This window comes from Vipera ursinii, assembly GCF_947247035.1.
Source record: "Vipera ursinii genome assembly, chromosome: 1".
Taxonomy (NCBI): Eukaryota; Metazoa; Chordata; class Lepidosauria; order Squamata; family Viperidae; genus Vipera; species Vipera ursinii.
Window position 1 is genome coordinate 64,611,074 of NC_139512.1, and position 19,339 is coordinate 64,630,412.

A 19,339-nucleotide genomic window follows, 5' to 3' on the forward strand; every position below is an offset into this window, starting at 1 on the left:
CCGTAACTTTGCACCGGGTAAAATGGTGCATAATAGGGTAACAATTTTTAAACTAAGGTATCTCGAATGGGCTGACTGGGACCCATGTCTCCCACAGAATTCAAATTTGGTGAGTTTTGTGAAACATTTTATAATTTTATAATTATAAACATTAAAATCATCATAAAACAGTTTGACATAATACAAAAAGTCCTAAAACATTTCCTATGCTGATGATTGTGTTATACAACTCAACATGGACTATTTTCAAGGCCCAGATACATCTCTGAAGTATCCCACTATTTCCAATGAAGGCAGTATATTAGAAATTCTATTTTTGTTGAAGGCGTTGAGGAATCTGGTAAAGAATTACATGGGTTATCTAGTTAACTACTAAACCCAACATTTTCTTTTTTTTATCTTTCAGACAGTGTCAAAAGGTTAACTTGGCCAAATATTCCTATTTGTCTGAAAACATAGTTCACCTTTTCTTTGTATTTTTCTCCATCGTCAGATGAGGCACAGCACTTCTGATGCCTCAGCTAAGATGGCTGAATGGGTGGAGTGCAGGTATAATTCATAGCTGTTTTGTGTGAACAAATAAATCAAGTAGTTCATTAGGTTAGTACAAGATTGTGTACACGCTTATTTTATAGATTTACCGTCTCACCTCTCCTGCCAGTTATTTTACAAAAAGGGATGAAAAGGAAAGAAGAGTCTTTCCAATGGTTTGCTTTGAATTACAAGTAATCTCTGACTTGCAACCACAATTGAACCCAAAATTTCTGTTGCTGAGACATTTATTATCACAGTTGTTAAGTGAATCACTGCAGTTGTAAAGTTAAGGACATGCTGGTAAAGTGAATCAGGCTTTCCCATTGAAAGAATGGCCAACAAATCATGGGTTATCTATAGTTAACTGCTAAACCGCAATGCTTTTCAGAAGATTGCAAACGGTGATCACATGACTCCGGGAGACTGCAATCGTCATAAATATAAGTCAGTTACCAAGTGTCTGACTTTTGATCACATGACCATCGGGATTTTGCAACTGTCATAAGTGTAAAAATTGGTCATAAGTCACTTTTTCAGGGCCATTGTAACTTTGAATGGTCACTAAGTAAACTGTTGTAAGTTGAGGACTAGCTGTATATTTTAGTTTTTTAAAGAAAAACTGAGGTCAAAGCAGTTAAATAATACAAAGGTTAAGTTAGACATAAAAGTGGCTTTTGCACCTTTGGTTCAGAACTCCAGTTCATATTCACGTGTCTCTTCAGCTTGTTCGACTCTACAGATTTATCGAGCAAAAAGGGGAGCTGCAAGATATATCCCCGTTGTTGAATACTATGGTGAAGCAAAAGACAGGAGTTGCCTCGTTGGTGAAACTTGGCATGAAAGAACTGGAGGAAACAGTGGGTCTGTTAAAAAAACTTGGCATAAAATTCCAGGTTTGTAAAACAAAGTCAATTGTATCATTAGAATTTCTTAAAGGCTTAAGTCAGTCAACTGTGTAAAGAATATTCAAACATCATAGAGAAAGAGGGATCTGGGTGTAAAATTTTGCATGGTGTAAGTTTGGAATCTTGAAGGAGGCAGTATTATTTTACAAAAAATAAGCAGGTTGTAGATTTAACTACATTATTTGTTTCTGTTTAAGTGTGAGTAATATATCATTGCAAAGGAGATGTTACTTGTTTACCTCACAAGGGTGTTCACGGTGGGGCTAGTCAAAAAAGTCAAGATGGTAGCCACAACCTTACTATTGGTGCCTGAAATTTTCCAGAAAAACAAATGGTGTATCCAAAATTGTTAGCTTAGCTCACTGTAGGAATTTCAGAAGGTTGAAAATGGGCCTTGCGGTTCACATGTAGTTTGAGGCTTGCCCACCTCTGAAATGTGATTGAAATAATGAAATAAGAGTTTTCTCTTACAGATATCCATAAATTTGGGCTTGGTTTATAAAATACAGCAGCACAATGGAATTATTTTTCAGTTTATTGCATATATTAAACGGAGACAAAGAACAGTTACTGACATTCTTGCTGCTGGAGGTAGATACGATCATATGGTAAGTGTTACAAATTTGTCCTATACGGTATACGAAAAGACTCTGCTCATTTTCTAGCATATTTCTTTTTCTGGTTTCTGCAGATTTCACAGTTCAGAGGCCCAGATGCAGTTGGTCTGATTCCTTCAGCTGTTGGAGTCAGCATTGCTGTAGACAGAATAAGTTCCACAGTTTTGAATATGGAAGAGCCAGTATGTTTGTCTTTCTACTTTGAATATTTCAGGTAGACTCCATAAAGGGTAGGAAATATAGATCTTCCTCAAGCAATCTAAATAATGAAATGAGATAACTCAGTGTCACATTGGCGTTACTATTTCCATTACCTAATTGTATGTAATTGTACCTAATTGTAATTACAAATAAAAGAAGACAGTGCATAAAATGGTAATTTCAAATTGTTTAGTATATCTCTTCAGAAGAGCCAAGGTGTTGTCTTGGGGGGAGGGTGTCTCATGTACCCCCAAAAAACATGGATCATAATTGTAATACGAATTGTATTAAGTGACCAAGAATATCTTAACTTTAGAATAACATTGCCTGCCTTTCTAGTTTAAATGATTTCAGAACAATCCATCCAAGTAAATAACATTCTGGTTTCCATTTCTCTTTTCTTCCAGTTTACAGTGAGCTCTTGTGATTTGTTAGTTGTTAGTGTTGGCCAGAAGTCAATGGAAAGAGCCATAAATGTTGTTCAGAAGCTCTGGGCTGCAGGAATTGCAGCTGAAATTATGTATGACTGGTCCCAGGTAAGTTGTCAATTATTATAATTGTTAATTAGGGTTGTTTCTGAGCTTATCTGCTTTTTTCCAAGCGCACCAGGAGTAGAATGGTAAACAAAGCTAAGTTAAAGAAGATTTCATTAAAGGAGGAAAAATTTCAACTACCAGCAGAAAATTCACTTGTGAATTACTTGTCTTGCCTTTGAAAACCACCAACCACAGATTGGTCTATTATTATAAGGTGTCAGGAGTTTTAAGTATTTTTTTTACATATGGCATCCTTCAGGCTTACCAAAACTCTGAGTACTTACCCTAGAACAGGGGTAGGCAACCTTGGCTCTTTTATGACTCTTGGACTTCAACTCCCAGAATTCCTGAGCCAGCATGCTGGCTCAGGAATTCTGGGAGTTGAAGTCCAAGAGTCATAAAAGAGCCAAGGTTGCCTACCCCTGCCCTAGAGTAAAAGGATCATTAAAAGAGCACTGAAGAAGACTGTAATCAGCCTGCCTCCTGTTGAAAGCTGTGGGGCTCTGGAGAGCATCTCCGTTTCGCTGTTACAACTTCCCGTTGCTCTGTGGTACATTGAAATAAAGCAAACGCCTGCTGTATTCTGACACTGGCTGGTTTCTGTAACCATTTTAAAGTAGCTTTCCATAAATATTATTAATAAAACTGGATGCACTAGTAGAATCTATTGAATTTATTGTAAAGATCTACATTTTCTAGCATTATTATTTTCAGAAGAGATTCCACATATCTTTCACATTGAAATCGAAGCAGTTTATTATTATTGTGTGAGTGTTAAAAGGCTTAGTTGGAGTATTAGATAGATCATCATTCTTAGTCTTTTCTTTCCATGGAATTATTTCCATATCAGTCATGTAAAATTTATTTTTATTGTTCATTGCTGTTTTAAAATGGGCCAGTTTAATTACTTTAAGATGTTATATTAATATTTATATTACAACTAGTCCTCAACTTACAACCAAAATTTCTGTTGCTAAGTGGGTTTTGCCCCATTTTATGATCTTTCTTGCCATAGTTGTTAAGTGAATCACTGCAGTTGTTCAGTTAGTAAGAAGGTTGTTAAGTGATTCTGTACTTATTTAATATTTGGAATTCTTTTTTACTGCTAAATGTTTCAGTGCAGGTCATTTGGAGTCTTTGGAGATTATAATTTATTTTACTTATTTTTATTTATTTGCAAAACTTACTGGTCCCCCATCTTACCTCAGGGTAACCTCTGGGGAGCTTACAGTCATAAAAGATAATAGTATACAAATGTGATAAATAAATAAAAGATAGGTCAGTCTGTAAGGTAAAGACTGGCCTCAAAGAAGCTATTAAAAAGGAAGGGATTTAAATCTATTTCTGTTTAAATACTACTCAAGTACTACTCAAATTTCTTCGGGGAAGAGAAAAAAGTCTTTAGCAATACAAAAATAATTTTATTCCTTTTTAATAATGTGCTAGTCCCAGGAAGAATTACAGGAGTATTGCAGATGTTCTGGAATCACCTATGTGGCCCTCATTTATGATAAAGAAGGAAATCATGTAAAGGTAAATGTGATGGTGGCATCATTCCATACTTCCTTTCTCAACTCTGTCCACTCAATGCATTTATTTATTTACTAGATCTTTATCCCCTCTTTATTATTTTTATAAATAACCCAAGGAGAAGATCATACCTAATTCTCCTTCCTCCTCTTATTTTCCCCACAACATAAATCCTTTGAGGTAAGTTGGGCCAAGAAAGAGTGACTGGCCCAAAGTCAACCAGCCAGCTTTCATGCCTATTTAAAAGTTTTCTTTGAATATAACTGGGGCAGATAACAGGCATGAAGAAAGGTCTTTCAAAGGCCTTACTTGTCTTATTGGTCAATGCTAGTTTTGTTCCTTCAGGCTGCTGTTTTGTTAAGGGGTCATTTACTTGCATCTCATCCATTTCCTCATTTAGATCTGATAGTTCATTCCTTAGGTTTAACAGTGTAAAGGCTTTAACACTTTGTGGGGCTATTTTGCAGGTAAAATCATTTGAAAGGGAAAGGCAGACCGAAAAAAGAATCTTGGAGTCTGATGTAGTAGATCATCTGGCCCAGAAACTGAGGACCAAATTCTATGACGAAAGAAATAGCAGGTAGCAACAAGTACCCTAACTTGAAGAATAAGACAAGGATTATTTGCAGCAGGAAATGAAATACCAGAAACCAAAGTGGTTGTGCTATAGTTTTTGCAGTGATTCACCTTAAAGATTATAAACAATGCACCATATGATGATTTGGCTTTATTGAACTGAAATATTATAAAAGTTGGGGCTGTAGGCCTGGGGGGAGGAATCTTCCCTGTGTAAATATCAGTTGGAATTCAAATTATTTATATGTAATATACACTGAATTGGTTGCAGACTTCCATAGAGTAGAGAGGTCTTTGAAACAATTTGGTACTAGGGCTGGAAAATGCTGACAAATGTCTTCATCCCACAAAGGATTAAGTCTGGATCCAACTTTGTGAATGTTACAAAGATAGTTAATTAATATATGCTTAAAAGTATTATATATATATATTACACTACCTAGCAGTTCTTGGTAATTCACAAATAAATGTATAATGCTTTCAGTTATTAATAAAATATCAGTTTCTGTCCTAATCTGTTATTTTGAAATCAATACTGAATTACAAACTTTGGTTTTTGAATCCTATTTTAGAGAAATTTCTGATAATGTCACAACCCAAAATCTAAAAGGATCATTTTCCAGTAATTCAGGTATGCAATGACTAGTGTGTTGTATTTTCAGAAATCTAGTAGTTATTTATGTAGCAGGGGTGGAGATTAAAATGGAAAAGCAGTCCCCTCCAAGATGGTTAAAAAGAATGCAGGAAATAAATGAATCTATAATTGTATTATTTTGAAAATTAGTATTCAAATTAGAATTCAAATGAGGCTGTTTATCATATATAAGACATGTGAGGAGGGATGGGGGGTAGTTTAAAAGGAAAGTTTTAATAATAAAACCTGTAGTCCAGCATCCAAAATCTGAATGAGGTTTCAGACAAACTTTCAAATAAAACTTTTTATAGTCCCTGTTCTATGAGAAAAAGTGGAACTTTTAACTAAATCGTTATGCGTTTCAGGTTTGTCTGAATCACATGGAACTGTGGTAATACCAAATGTGTGCATTATTCCACCAGAAAAGTTGTCAGCAAGTGTCAGACGACGTTATGAAGCTCAGGTATTATAGATGTACCTCTTCTCTCAATAATTAAATTGCAATATGACTTGTAGTTTTGAAATTATACCACAAAGATTGTATAGAAGTAGAAAGAAATACAAGAAATGGTGAGTAGGCAAGCAGAATTCTGGTCCTTTTAGGTCATTATTCATGAGGCGCTGTGGCTCAGTGGCTTAATGAACCTGGAGATGATCTCAGCTCCAGCGGCTTGAGGCCTAGCACTGTGTAGTAAGATGAGCTCCTGTCACTTACCTCAGCTTCTATCTAACAGTTCAAAAGTATGTGTCTAGGCAAGTAAAAACAAATAGGTATCACTTCAATGGGGAGATGAACGCGTGCCCTGAACAGGCAGTCAAATTCCTGATAGTTCTGGACCTTCCTAGATACACACTGTCTTTTGCCATAGCTTTCAAAAGCTATTTCTTGGTTAAATCCAGGAATAAGGTGGCCTTTGTGTGAAAAAAAAGAAAATCACTCCAGAAAGATATACTGGAGAAAGTCCAGGTGTGACTTTCCCTTATTAATCTGGAAAAGGAGATGGAAAGATGGAAATCCAGGAGTGTAGGGATTTCAAGAATGGAACTGAGAATGCACCCTCGTCTCCTGCTGTTTATAAATATGAAGATAATTCCCTGCATGTCACTTTTGACTTAAGAACAGTTAACAGGTATACTTGTTTAATATAAAAATAAAATATTCTGTGTTTGTGTCTGGGTTTGTTAATTATTTTAATCCAATGTAACTTCCAGGTACAAACCAAACTCCAAGCTTGCTTTACTAATTTCCCACTGAAGCTGAGTGAAGTTGACATTTTAGCAGTAAGTTACTTTGTTGTTGTTTTTTGTTTTTTTACAACAAGCTAATTGTTAACTGGATAAGAAACCAGTAACTATTTAAAGCAGAGGTCTTCAAACTCGGCCCTTTTATGACTCATGGACTTCAACTCCCAGAATTCCTCAGCCAGGCATGCTGGCTGAGGAATTCTGGGAATTGAAGTCCATGAGTCATAAAAGGGCTGAGTTTGAAGACCCCTGATTTAAAGCCATTCCGGAGGTACAGATGTAATTTCCAGGAATCAATGTTTCATTAGTGGTAAATTTCCTGTTCAATGAAATCCATTGAAAACACTTTCTTTATCCTGAGTCTTTCCAAAACCTTTTAATGATTGCCTCTAATAACTTGCCCGCAACAAAAGGTAATAATGGGCATGTGGAGCACTGAGTATGGGAAAGGAGTGATAGTACTCTGTATTAGGGACTTCATTGACCTATTAATTCCCTAAGCCCAGGCCAGAATATTCTGATGGGAATCCAAAAGGGAAACCTATTTTAGAACTCCTGTAATGTCAGAGTTCAGAATTTCAAGCTCTGTTCTGGTTGGGGTTTGGGTATTTATTTATTGGTCATCAGAACCTGGTATGAATGAGTACTGTATGAATCTATGTGACTACAGATCAGGGCTTCTGATACTTTTAATTGTTCTTGCAGTGCTTGAGGAATTTCAATCTAATTAATTTTTGTGCTTGTAAACAGTCCAAAAATTTGGATACTTTATAGATTTAGCCTTCTGCAAGACCCAATTTAACATGGTCTAAATGAAACAAATGTAACTGTATCTCGTAGTTGATGTCATCATAATGATTTTGTGTTTTATTTTTTTTACAGGTTGATTTACCAAAGGAAACTATAATACACTTCTTATCATTAGAGGTAAACCTGTGAATTGTTACTGGCCTTTACTGGTGGGTTTAATTAATAACTATTGATTATATACATAATATAAGCAAAATCTCATCCCTGGCATAGAGGAAATTCAACATACCCATTTTTGTATGTTGCTTTTCCAAGAAATCAAAGATTATAATCTCTATTTATATCCCCCCCCAAAAAATAAAAAACATCCTGATGTTCTCAGCATTGCTTTTTTCACAGTCCCTGTTTCAGACTAAGATATTGGTTTGAATATTTTCCATCTTCTCAGTTTGATGACCAAGCTTTCTATACAACTGTGAAACAATTGATGTCTCGATTGCCGAAGCAAAGATACATTAAACAAGTTTGTGATGAAATCTATACCATCAAAATCGAAAAAAAGTAAGTATTCCTAGGCATACGAGCAATACAGTATAAGTCTCTCATGCTGAATCCGGAAGATCATTTTGCAGATTTTAGGTGATTGTATAAACACTACAAGAGTTCTATAATATCAAAGAGTGACATTAGACTCTAGTGTTAAAGGCCACTGAACTTTCTCTTTGTGAGATTCATTAAAAGGAGCTACAATATGGAACCATTATAATGTGAAATCCTGAACCATAAAGCACTATGATTTCAACTGGGATATAAGATCTTGCGGAACAACATTAAATTTGTCCAATAGCTTTTGGACAAATTTATTTGGTCTGATGAGGAAGCCTAACACAAATTTGAAATACAATAACATCTTTTACCAAAATTGACTATGTTTTCTCAATTTTCTGTTTATTTCTTGCAGAGTGCCTGTCCTTGTTCTCTACAGTTACAGAGATGACTACTACAAAATCCTGTTTTAGTTATAAGTCAGGATTAACATGAGAATAATGAATGGGACAAAATATGCGCTTCCAGTTATATTCATGTAAAGGAAACTTGCACTTTGTTCTTGCCGATTCCCCAAGCGTTCCTCGAACAATCGCTGCCTTTAAGTATTATGTTGAGCTCATGTGCTATCGAAAGGTGTAAATATTTTCAAAATATATTGTACAGTATCCTTTTCAAAATAAAGTAATCTTCTAGTACTTTAGGATGTATTTGTTTTTGCTTAAAATAAAATTGGCAGATTGTGGCATTTGGGTATGAAAAAGTCAAGTAACTGCAATTTTCATGGCTCATCCCGTGAATCTCCTTCCACATCTTTTGAAATTGGGAAGGAAGGCTAAGCAGAAAAGCAATGATCTCCAGTCATCCCATTTTTGTGAACCAAAAGGAATTTATACGGAAGAGGCTGAGACACTTGGATGTATTTTTCAGTGGAATCAGCTAAGACCTTCTCTAGGACCCCGTTTTTCTTAGAAGGGAGGTGATTATTATACTTTTGCAAATTTGGTTTTTTTCACATCTATTTTCCTTCTCTAACATGTTGTAAAGAATTTTGCTTCTGCCCCTTCTGAGAAGACCCTCAGATCTGAATAATTTGCATGGACTAATTCAAGTCTCTAGGGCAGTGATGGCGAACCTTTTAGAGACTGAGTGCCCAAACGGCAACCCAAAACCCACTTATTTATCGCAAAGTGCCAGGGCCACATCAGCATTGTGGTGCCCTCTGGGAGGCGCCTCTGAGTGCCGCCTCTGGCACGCAAAAACCGGGGGTGCAAAAATGGGCCACCATGCTGCAAGGTGCAAAAATGGCCACCGTGCCGCCACGGGGTGCAGATACAAGGCGCTGCACCATGCAAGAACGGGGCAGGGCGAGTATCACGCAGGCCCTAGCCCTGCCCCATTTGCAGCGCGTGCATGCTCATGGCCCCATGCGCTCATGCACGCATGTAAAATGCTTCCCCCTCCATTTTCTTCCAGTCCACCAATCGACAATGGTTGGTGACCTCTGCTCTACCACCTGTATTCGAGCTTGCTAGTCGGCCGCTTTGCCTCCTTTGTGCTGGGCAGGCCTCCTGCTCCAGGCAGCAGTAGCAGCTTGATGGACTTGCTGCTGGCGACGGTGGTGCACCTGCCAACAGAGAGGGCTCTGAGTGCCACCTCTGGCACGCGTGCCACAGGTTCATCACCACTGCTCTAAGGCAAGAATGTACAGCATAGCTGAAGTGCAAGATGTTTTGGAGGGGAATGGACATACACCTGCAGCCTTCATTAAGAAGACACTTCCTTTTCCAGGACTCACAGCTGGCCTCCCTGGACCACACAATTCCAATGAGAGCCCTGGAAAATGACATCAGCAGGGCCAGCGAGCACACCCATACTCTCTCCAAAACACCTTTCCTGCTTCAAATCCAGATTGCAGAAATATTATTGAATGAGTTCTCACCTCACCTCTTTATAGTTTGCTTAATAACTTTAATCCTAAGGAATAAATACTTGTAGGGTGGTGGTTTGTGACTGAATATACATATACCCATGTGTGTAATTGATGCAGCATGAATTCAGCTATCCACTGCAAATATGAGATTGTATGATGCATATCCTAATGAGAAGGAAGGACTCACTGGAGAAGAGCCTAATGCTGGGAAAGGTTGAGGGCAAGAGAAGAAGGGGACGACAGAGAATGAGGTGGCTGGATGGAGTCACTGAAGCAGTAGGCGTGAGCCTAAATGGACTCCAGAAGATGGTAGAGGACAGGAAGGCCTGGAGGAACATTGTCCAGGAGGTTGCGATGGGTCGGACACAACTTCACAGCTAACAACAACAATGCATATGGAGTGCAATCTGAAAATATGACAGGGAAAATGGAATGAAGAATTGGAATACAAAAAGCTGAAGAACTAGCACAAGTGGATGAATTTATGTATTAAGAATGCTTACAAGTGACGGGTTTTTTTGAAAGTACAAAAGCTACTGATTAGAATGTGGTCTGTTGCAAGTGTTTGTCAAAAAAAAAGGAAGGAAAAGGAAAAAAAGTAATCCCAGCTGTTGTTCCTTCAGTGTATATGCACATACACACAGCAGAACAAGTAAACTGAAGTATAGGAAAGGCAGCACTACATATCATTTTTCATTAGGGAACAACTATTAGTCCTAAGATTGACGTATTTTTCCTGGAACTGCAACCTGCCACTGGGCAGGAATGTTTCTGTTTCTTCTGCCAATGACTGACAAAATGGAACTCCGATTTTTTTAAAAGCCTACCTGGGAAGGAAATCTTCTTCCCGATAGGCTATTTAACAATTTTTGTCAGTCCTGCCTCAACTTGAACCTTTAGGCAACAATGATCCTTCACTCCCATTTGCTGAGGAAGGTATAGTTTACAAAAGATCAAGTGAAATACAGTAAAGCAAAGCCAGAACTGAAATTCATGCGCCAAATCCGGAAGTGAAGTTTTCCTCACTTAGGCACTTCCCCATTCTGCCCCCCCCTCCAGCCAATCAATTTCCAAGATGTTTTTGAATCGTTCACTGTGATGGTAGGCTGGCTTGCAACTGCATTCTTCTCATAGCGGAGCAACCTTGCCGTGAGGTGGCAGTTTTTTTATTGTCTCCGCTCACTGCTTAGATTGATACATGTAGGTCTGATAGCTCAGACATGCACTTTTAAATACCTTTCTGCCTAAAGCCTTTTAGATGTGATTTTTCCCCACTCAGTGTAGAGACACAGGCTAGTTTATTATTCATACACACTTTAACACAAAACTACAGAATTACTAAAGGTACTTCCAAAAGGAGCATCAACCATTTGTATTTATCATAGGGGTTAACTGCACATAGCCATGTGAGTATTCTTAACCAGTTAGGGTCTTTAAAATGGCTCTTCCGCTGACCAAGTCTCTACTGACTGTTATTTGCACAAAGGGATTCACGGATTGTCACATTTTCCAGTATTTTAGTTGGCAAGTTCTGTTTAGTTTGAAAAAAGTGTACAAAAATATACAGTCAAACAGTAACATTTTTTAATGAAAAATATCTATAGCTGTGAACCAAATTCATTTCTATAAGATGCATGTTTCTAATTATAATCATCTCGTTTCCACACAAGTCCCATTGAATCAAACTGTTTTGACAGTTGTTACATTAAGCGCAAATATTTAAGAATCAAGATACTAGTAGTTGAAAATTACTTCAATGATTTTACCATGTACAGTAAAACAAAGCCAGAACTGAGTCATTCTCAACTTTTATTCCACTCATAAAACTTTTGCACATACTCAACAAAAACTACTACATCAAAATTATTTTTCTAAGTAAAACTTCCAGTAATTTACTTATTGAAATAAGTCAAAGGTATGAAACAAATCAGCTGCGCAAATTTATGCATTATGGATATTCATTTTTGTGTATCACAATCCTGAGAGCATTCTCGGTTTGTATAATAATCTTATTGTTCAGTTACTAGCTGGAAATGAAGTCAAAGGGTAAGTGGTTACATAACGAAAAAATGGATAAAACATGGGTCCATTCTTTAGAGAAATGTTTTTTTTCATATCATTGTGTTGCTTTACTTTTCTTGTTTTTGCTTTTCTTGTCTTTCTTCTTTAAACCATCCATATTAGCTCTAATCAAATTTGAATATGCCTGCAATCAAAAACAAGATTATTATTTAAAAAAAAACAAGTTTCAGGAAACTGCTAATGTTTATCTCAAAATATTTGCAGAGATAAAGCAGCTACACTTTTCTATAATGGGTTTCAGTCATGCCTTCAGTGTAAAAATTGGAAATTGATTAAAAAAATCTGAAGTTTAAGTGAATAGATGCAAACTTACCATCTGGAATTTGTTAACTTCCCTCGAACTCACCTATAAGAAATTAATCACGTGATAAAATTATTAGATGATGAACCACTATATTCAAAAACAGCTGGTTCTGTTGATCACAAAATTCAGAAAAATAAGAATTGATACATTATGTTTTGGTGCATTGGTTAAGGGCTGAACTAAAAACCAGGAAAGTGAATATTAGAACTCTCTTTGGTATGAAAGCCCTCTGGGTAAGTCATATTTTGTCAGTCCAGCCCACATATCAGGACTATAGAGAAAACAGGAAGAGCATAATGTATTTAACTGTGAAGTATACAAAATAATAGAATAATATGTGGCAAAAAAGCAAAGATAGCAAGTGGTGTCTTAGGTGCAATTCCAAAACATCTCAGGGTACCATTTGAACAACACTGTATTGACAAAATCACCATTAGTCAATTGCAAAAGGCAGTTTTATTTGGAACAGCTTGCATCCTTTAACACCATCTTCCCACCCTAAGTATTTGGGAAGAACTTAATAGGTGGATAAAAATGCCCAATCTAGTCTAATTATATGACTGTGCGACCAACAATTCAGTCAAAGTTACAAGTCCATAATGTAAATCACGTACATATAAAGAGACCAATGAAATCTCTTCAAAAGGTATAATTAATAATTTTGAAATTAACTAGACCTTTTAATTCCTCTGAACTTGATTACTCCATTTTTGGAATTTGTCTACATTTCATTTTAAAGTGTTAGCTACCTTTAGGGTCAAAGTCAGGCAGTAACTTGAAATACATAAAATATGTATAATGTCTTTCCCCCCACTCAGATAAGAATGCAATGGTGAAAAAACATCTGTTCATAAAAGAATAGTACTTACCACTGTGCTTATTTTTTTCTTCCCATCTGTGGCTCTAAGAAGACATTTGTTGTCTACAGGCTCAAAACTCTCAAGATGGCCCTTCCGTGGAATTGGTCTTGTCCGACCATCATCTACATTAAACAGAAGCACCAAAGTTAGATATCGCACTTAGCAAAAACTAGCAAGTTAATTTTTCCCATCCAAAGATGGCAAAATAATGTTTTAATAAAATACATTTCTCTATTTCTGAATTCTGCTTCACATATCAGAATTCTAAAACTGCAGATTGGGAGGCAACAATTTTGTTAGAATGCTGGTTGTTATATTAAGGTGGGCACAATAATGTTTCACAATATTAAGCACACGTGAAGTTGTTCTTTAATAGTTAAAGGACCCAACTCACTTCCCAATTGTGGCAACACCAATACAGATTGCTCATTTGGAAGCAAACATTTTTCCTCCCATGCTACAAGACATTTTTTTCTAAGAGAATTTACTACCTTTTCATATTGTTTATGATTCAAGCAAGGTGAGGAGAATAAAATTTGGCTTGCTCTTTTTTCTGTTACCCCAATACCAGGTGAATTGGAGGCAAGATACCTTAGAAGTACAGAAAACCCCATTATTTTTATGTTCCTCTTTTCTCCAATCCACTATTTCAGCATTTCTCAATCGTAGCAAATTTAAGATGTGTGGAATTCAACTCTCAGAAATTCCCAGCTAAAGGCTATTATAAACAACGGGTACAGTTGGCCACATATCATCTATCTGTGTGAAAACTATATCAGGAAAAAAGTTGGAAGTTTCTATCCAATAAGCAGAAAATACTCAGATTAAGGGAAAATACGTTTAGGAAGCATTAAACATCCCTGACTCAGTACAGATCTAAATCAGGTTTTTCCCCCCATAGTTTAAATTTGAAGTAATCAACTCCTATATTATTACTGAATTTGCTGAAGTTATTGCTTACCCATTTACTAACTGAACTGCAGTTTCAACTACTCAGTACTGCAGAATCTTCCTTTTATTTTGTTGTGAGAAAATACTGATGAGCTAATGTGAGACAAACAGTAATGTAATACTTACATTTCTTTAATGTTATATAGACACTGCCTGTGGTCCTGCATTTCTGAAAAAGCCTGGTTAGCTCTGTCAAGAACTGCAAACAAACAAAACATCTCATTGTTACAGAGATCACAATTCTGAATTATTTTATTTTTCTTTTTCTTTTTTTATTGAAAAGTTTTACAATACATTTTTGAATACAAAAAAAACCCTCCTCCCCCTCCCCAACCACTCCCTACCCTCCCCTCCCCCCTCCCCGACTTCCCAGAGCTGAATACAGGGTATAAAAATACAAACAAGCATAATCTAAAATATGTTAACAACAATAAAACATTAAATTCTATCGCACTTTAACTCTTTATCGTCAAAATATTAATAAAATAACTACTAACTAGTTATACATCATATAGATCCACTACTTATTCAAATGCTAAATGAAACTTTTTAGTCCCATATTTATTCTGAATATATTCAATCAATCTCCTCCATTCCACAATATATCTCTGTTGCGATTGGTCTTTCAAATACGCTGAAATCTTTGCCATTTCCGCCAAGTTAGAAACTTCTAAAGTCCACTCTTCTATAGTTATTTCTATAAAATAATTATTTTATTTTTCTAGCTAGTGAATAATTCTATCCTAAAGCTTCCAGTCATGCCAACTAAACTGAAACCGCTGTATTTGACTATTAAGCCACAGCATTATAATCTATTCATGGAGCTAGATATGCACTGAATCTGCATCTTTCATTGCCCCTTACCTCCCTATTAAACAGATACTAATTTGCATTCAGCTAGACCTCTCGTTACATCACAGCCAATATTCTTAAAGTGCCATGTAAGCCACTTCAAACGAGCTGCTTTGCAATGATAATTAATTTTCCACGACAAGGAGTTTTCAACAAGCACGTTAACAGTTGCAAAATGAGGTGGGGCCAGAAAACGAAGTGGCACGTAGGAAAGAACTCGTGCCATGGGCTGGAGCTTCTGGCATTCACTAGACCAGGGTTAGGCAACCTCGGCTCTTTTATGACTCATGGACTTCACGCACTCATTACCTCCCGTATAGACTACTGCAATGCTCTCTACATGGGGCTGCCCTTGAAGACCACCCAGAGGCTTCAGCTGGTGCAGAGTGCGGCTGCACAGGTAGTGATGGGAGCACCCCAATACTCCCATATTACACCCCTCCTGCGTGAGCTGCATTGGTTACCGGTTGCCCTCCGGGTGAGATTTAAGGTGCTGGTACTTACCTTTAAAGCCCTACATGGCTTAGGCCTGGGATACTTGCAGGACCATCTGCTGCCGGGAACGACTTCCCATCGCCCAGTATGCTCACACAGAGAAGGCCTCCTCAGGGTACCGTCGGCTAGACAATGTCGGCTGGCAACCCCCAGAGGAAGAGCCTTCTCTGTGGGAGCACCAGCCCTGTGGAACCAGCTCCCCCCTGAGCTTCAGATGGCCCAAGATCTCCAGTCCTTTCGCCGCGGCCTCAAAACACTCCCTTTTCCACCTGGCTGACCTGGACTGATGGGGATTTTAATTAGGTTTACAATTTTTAACTCTAATCTTTAATTTATTTTAATTTTTAATTTTAATTTATTGTACAGAGACCTTTAATTTTGTTGTTGTTAACCGCCCTGAGTCCTTCGGGAGATAGGGCAGGATATAAGTCCCATTAATAAATAAATAATAATAAAGAAAGAAAGAAAGAAAGAAAGAAAGAAAGAAAGAAAGAAAGAAAGAAAGAAAGAAAGAAAAAAATAAATAATTAATTAATTAATAAATAATAAAGTCCCATTAATAAATAAATAAATAAATAAATAAAAATAAAAATAAATAAAATAAACGGTATTAAGAGCCTTGGGGGAGCAGTGGGCTAATGCCTCCTTAAGTAACACCAGCTGCCTGCAATTAGTGCAGGTTCGCGTCCCACCAGGCTCAAGGTTGACTCAGCCTTCCATCCTTCCGAGGTAGGTAAAATGAGGACCCAGACTGTTGGGGGCAATTAAGCTGACTTTGTAATAATGCCGCTTGGGTGTGTGTGTGTGTGAAAGCCCTAATAAGCAGGCATATGCCTAGAATGAAGGCTACTGCTAAGCTTGTAAGCCGCCCCGAGTCTTCGGAGAAGGGCGGGATATAAATGGAATTAAAATTAAAATTAAATTAAAATTTAAAAAAAATAAATAAACTCCCAGAATTCCTGAGTCAGCTATGCTGACTCAGGAATTCTGGGAGTTGGAAGTCCATGAGTCATAAAAGAGCCGAGGTTGCCTACCCCTGGCACTAGACACATTAACTGCGCTCTTAAAGCGCCCCCCTCTGCCAAGAAATGCCGGGGGTGTGTGTGTGTGTGTTAAACAACCTTCAAGAGTGACATAATACTATAAGAGGGAAGTGCTTGGGCGCTCCTCCCTGCCTGGCCCAGCGCCTTATGCACCATTGGTCCGGCTGCTAGAATCCCAATACAGATATTGAGAAGACTCAATGCGGAAAAGAGATGAGACCTCTGAAACTGCCTTTGTTGTTGTTGTTGTTGTTGTTGTTGTTTGTTAACCGTCCCCCCGCCGCCCCCCCCGTCCCACTGCCGCCTAATCGGCTCTACGCAGCAAGGAACAGCTGGAAGCCAGCCTTCCCCTATATCAGGGGTAGGCAACCTCGGCTCTTTTATGACTCATGGACTTCAACTCCCAGAATTCAGCTACGCTGACTCAGGAATTCTGGGAGTTGAAGTCCATGAGTCATAAAAGAGCCGAGGTTGCCTACCCCTGCCCTATATGAAGGGGCCAGGTCGGAGGACCTTTCCGCTCCTAGCAACGGGCTTTGCGAGCTCAAAGAGCGGCCCCTTCCCCAAAAAGGCACACACACACACACACACACACAGGGACGGAGCGTTAGCCCACGGCACCTGTTCGCTCTCCAGCAGCACCATCGCCCCGCGCGCTTCTTCCCAGCCGTTGACGCGAACTCAGCCAACAACTCCCCACCGCTGCCGAACCGACGGACCGACCGACCGGCCAGGAAACGGAAGTTAGCGGAAGGGCACGAGAGGCGGAAACTCTAGACAGAACGTCTACCGCGCCCGGCCTCTCTCTCTCTCTCTCTCTCTCTCTCTCTCTCTCTCTCTGCTGCCCCCTGCAGGGCTCCAGACGGAATTGCATTCCGAACTGGTTCTCGGAATCGAAGGTTGCTCGCGTGGGTCAGCCCCTCGGAAGGAGCCCGTCCCCCGATCGGCCTGAGTTTTTTTCACGGTCTCTCCGCTGTGCACGCAGAGGCTGAAATCTCTCAGGTGGCAGTTCTGCTCTCCAATCCATTGGGGAAAAAATGGAAGAATCCCAATAGGGTGATCTTTTTGAACAAGCTGGCCTGGCCTGATGGGAGGGGGTTGGGTTTTTAATTACTTTTAAATGCCGTTTTAATCTATTTAAGAGTTCTGGGCACTTGTTTAATCTTTTTTTTAATTTTTGTATTCTGTTTTTAACATGTATTGCCCTGTTCACCGCCCTGAGTCCTTCGGGAGAAGGGCGGTATACAAATAAAATTAATTAATTAATTAATTAATCTAGAAGAGTTCCTGACGGTGCTTTGAAAAAAGTATACAAAAAGCCACTCCAATGCTGGGACTGGGCTGCCAAAAATCTGTATGGCCACAAAATTACAGAGACAATTTTTTTCTTTTCTTTTCTTTTTTTCTTTAATGTCTCTTTGCTATCAGCTAAGTTTTGACAATCCAGATCCAGTAAAATCCTTAGTAGTGGTGGTGCGTTGCCACATTTTGAAAGCTATGGAAAATTACCATCAACAGGGAGGGGGGATGGTGAGGAGCAATATTAAAACCTAATGAAGCCTTTGTTATGGTTTTTATTTTATTTTATTTTATTTTATTTTATTATTTTATTTTATTATTTTATTTTATTATTTTATTTTATTTTATTTTATTTTATTTTATTTTATTTTATGTTTATTTTGGTTCTTTCCAGTCACTGGATTCCTGGCCACCGCTTGGACAAGTCCCTGCACTTTTCTTGGCAAGATTTTTAGAAGTGATTTGCTACTGCCTCCTTCCTAAGGTTTAGAGAAAATGGCTGGCCCAGTAGTCACCCCGCTTGCTTCATGTCAAAGATGGGACTAGAGAACTCATGATTTACGAGTTTCTAACCTAATGCTGTAACCACTACATCAAATGATTCTCTTTGTTAGGGATTACCTGAGAGCCATAAGAGTAGCAAAATGTATTTTTCTGCTCTAACAATGTGCATCCTGTCACCCATTACTTTAGGTGATCTGGTCCCTCCTGCATAAGTACAAACCAGTGGATTTACCTGCAAGGGTGTTATCTGTCAAATAAATTCATTCAGATCTAGCCTGAGTTGAACACTTGTTATGTAGGTTCAATGGAGTTGATTCAGACAAGCTCTAACTTGATTGGGAGGAATTTAAGGCTGTTAGTCCTGAGGAACTGAGTAGAGTCCCAGAGTCATCTCCACCTGTGTCACAAACCCATGCCTCTTCCAGTAGCTTAAGGCAGGGGTCCCCAACCCCCGTCCGTGGACTGGCACCGGGCTGTGGCATGCCAGAAACTGGTCCGTGCAAACAAGCAAAACCCCATCCACGGAATGCAGGGTGTTATGTACTGGGTTTTTGGAATATCACCCTGTGTGTTGCTGGAGAACTAACAGTCCTCCAGCAACCCACACAAGACGTCTTCGGTCCTGCAATGGGCGGCAAACATGGGTTCAATCCGATTGGTTGCTACTAGAGGGTCTGGCTATATATTGAGGCAGGGTGACTCCAAATCCTCAGTAGTTTCAGCTTAAGTAAAGAATGAGTTTCTCTGTACTCAACTGCTTGTCTTCATTCCTGCTCATCAGAGCCCATGACATAATAGTGGCGACAAAGGTGGGATCCTGCTTCACCGCCTAAGGGCTGAAGTCACAAGGGGATGGCATTACTCGCTGGAGGAAAGAGGCATCTCCCCCCCCCCCCCGCCTCTCTAGCCGGCTAGTAAAGCTACACTAGTGGCTGCGTGCTC

The 19,339-nt window shown here is 38.6% G+C and overlaps 2 protein-coding genes across 5 annotated transcripts in view; one reads left to right on the forward strand and one right to left on the reverse strand.

Annotated features, from left to right (window-relative positions):
• The window catches only part of EIF2AK4 (eukaryotic translation initiation factor 2 alpha kinase 4), a 56,349-nt gene extending 47,527 nt beyond the window's left edge, over nucleotides 1-8,822 (forward strand). The window contains exons 28-39 of one of the 4 annotated variants that reach the window (XM_083349402.1): nucleotides 1,257-1,427; nucleotides 1,913-2,047; nucleotides 2,131-2,238; nucleotides 2,665-2,793; nucleotides 4,240-4,326; nucleotides 4,791-4,903; nucleotides 5,472-5,530; nucleotides 5,899-5,996; nucleotides 6,746-6,814; nucleotides 7,661-7,705; nucleotides 7,977-8,089; nucleotides 8,490-8,822. In XM_083349402.1, the coding sequence (XP_083205528.1) occupies nucleotides 1,257-1,427; nucleotides 1,913-2,047; nucleotides 2,131-2,238; nucleotides 2,665-2,793; nucleotides 4,240-4,326; nucleotides 4,791-4,903; nucleotides 5,472-5,530; nucleotides 5,899-5,996; nucleotides 6,746-6,814; nucleotides 7,661-7,705; nucleotides 7,977-8,089; nucleotides 8,490-8,547 (1,185 nt within the window). In that variant the 3' untranslated portion in view covers nucleotides 8,548-8,822. Of the gene's footprint in view, nucleotides 1-1,256; nucleotides 1,428-1,912; nucleotides 2,048-2,130; nucleotides 2,287-2,664; nucleotides 2,794-4,239; nucleotides 4,327-4,790; nucleotides 4,904-5,471; nucleotides 5,531-5,898; nucleotides 5,997-6,745; nucleotides 6,815-7,660; nucleotides 7,706-7,927; nucleotides 8,090-8,489 lie in introns of those variants that run through there. The other 3 variants (XM_083349403.1, XR_014490828.1, XM_083349404.1) reach the window with 3 other exon arrangements.
• Nucleotides 8,823-11,291: 2,469 nt separating this feature from the next.
• Nucleotides 11,292-17,376, reverse strand: SRP14 (signal recognition particle 14). The gene is made up of 5 exons (XM_083357968.1): nucleotides 17,216-17,376; nucleotides 14,331-14,403; nucleotides 13,263-13,375; nucleotides 12,403-12,435; nucleotides 11,292-12,213 (listed from the first exon to the last, which is right to left on the reverse strand). Exons 1-5 carry the CDS (start codon nucleotides 17,237-17,239, stop codon nucleotides 12,124-12,126), a joined length of 333 nt encoding a protein of 110 aa, XP_083214094.1. The 5' UTR covers nucleotides 17,240-17,376; the 3' UTR covers nucleotides 11,292-12,123.
• Between the last annotated feature and the right edge of the window lie 1,963 nt (nucleotides 17,377-19,339).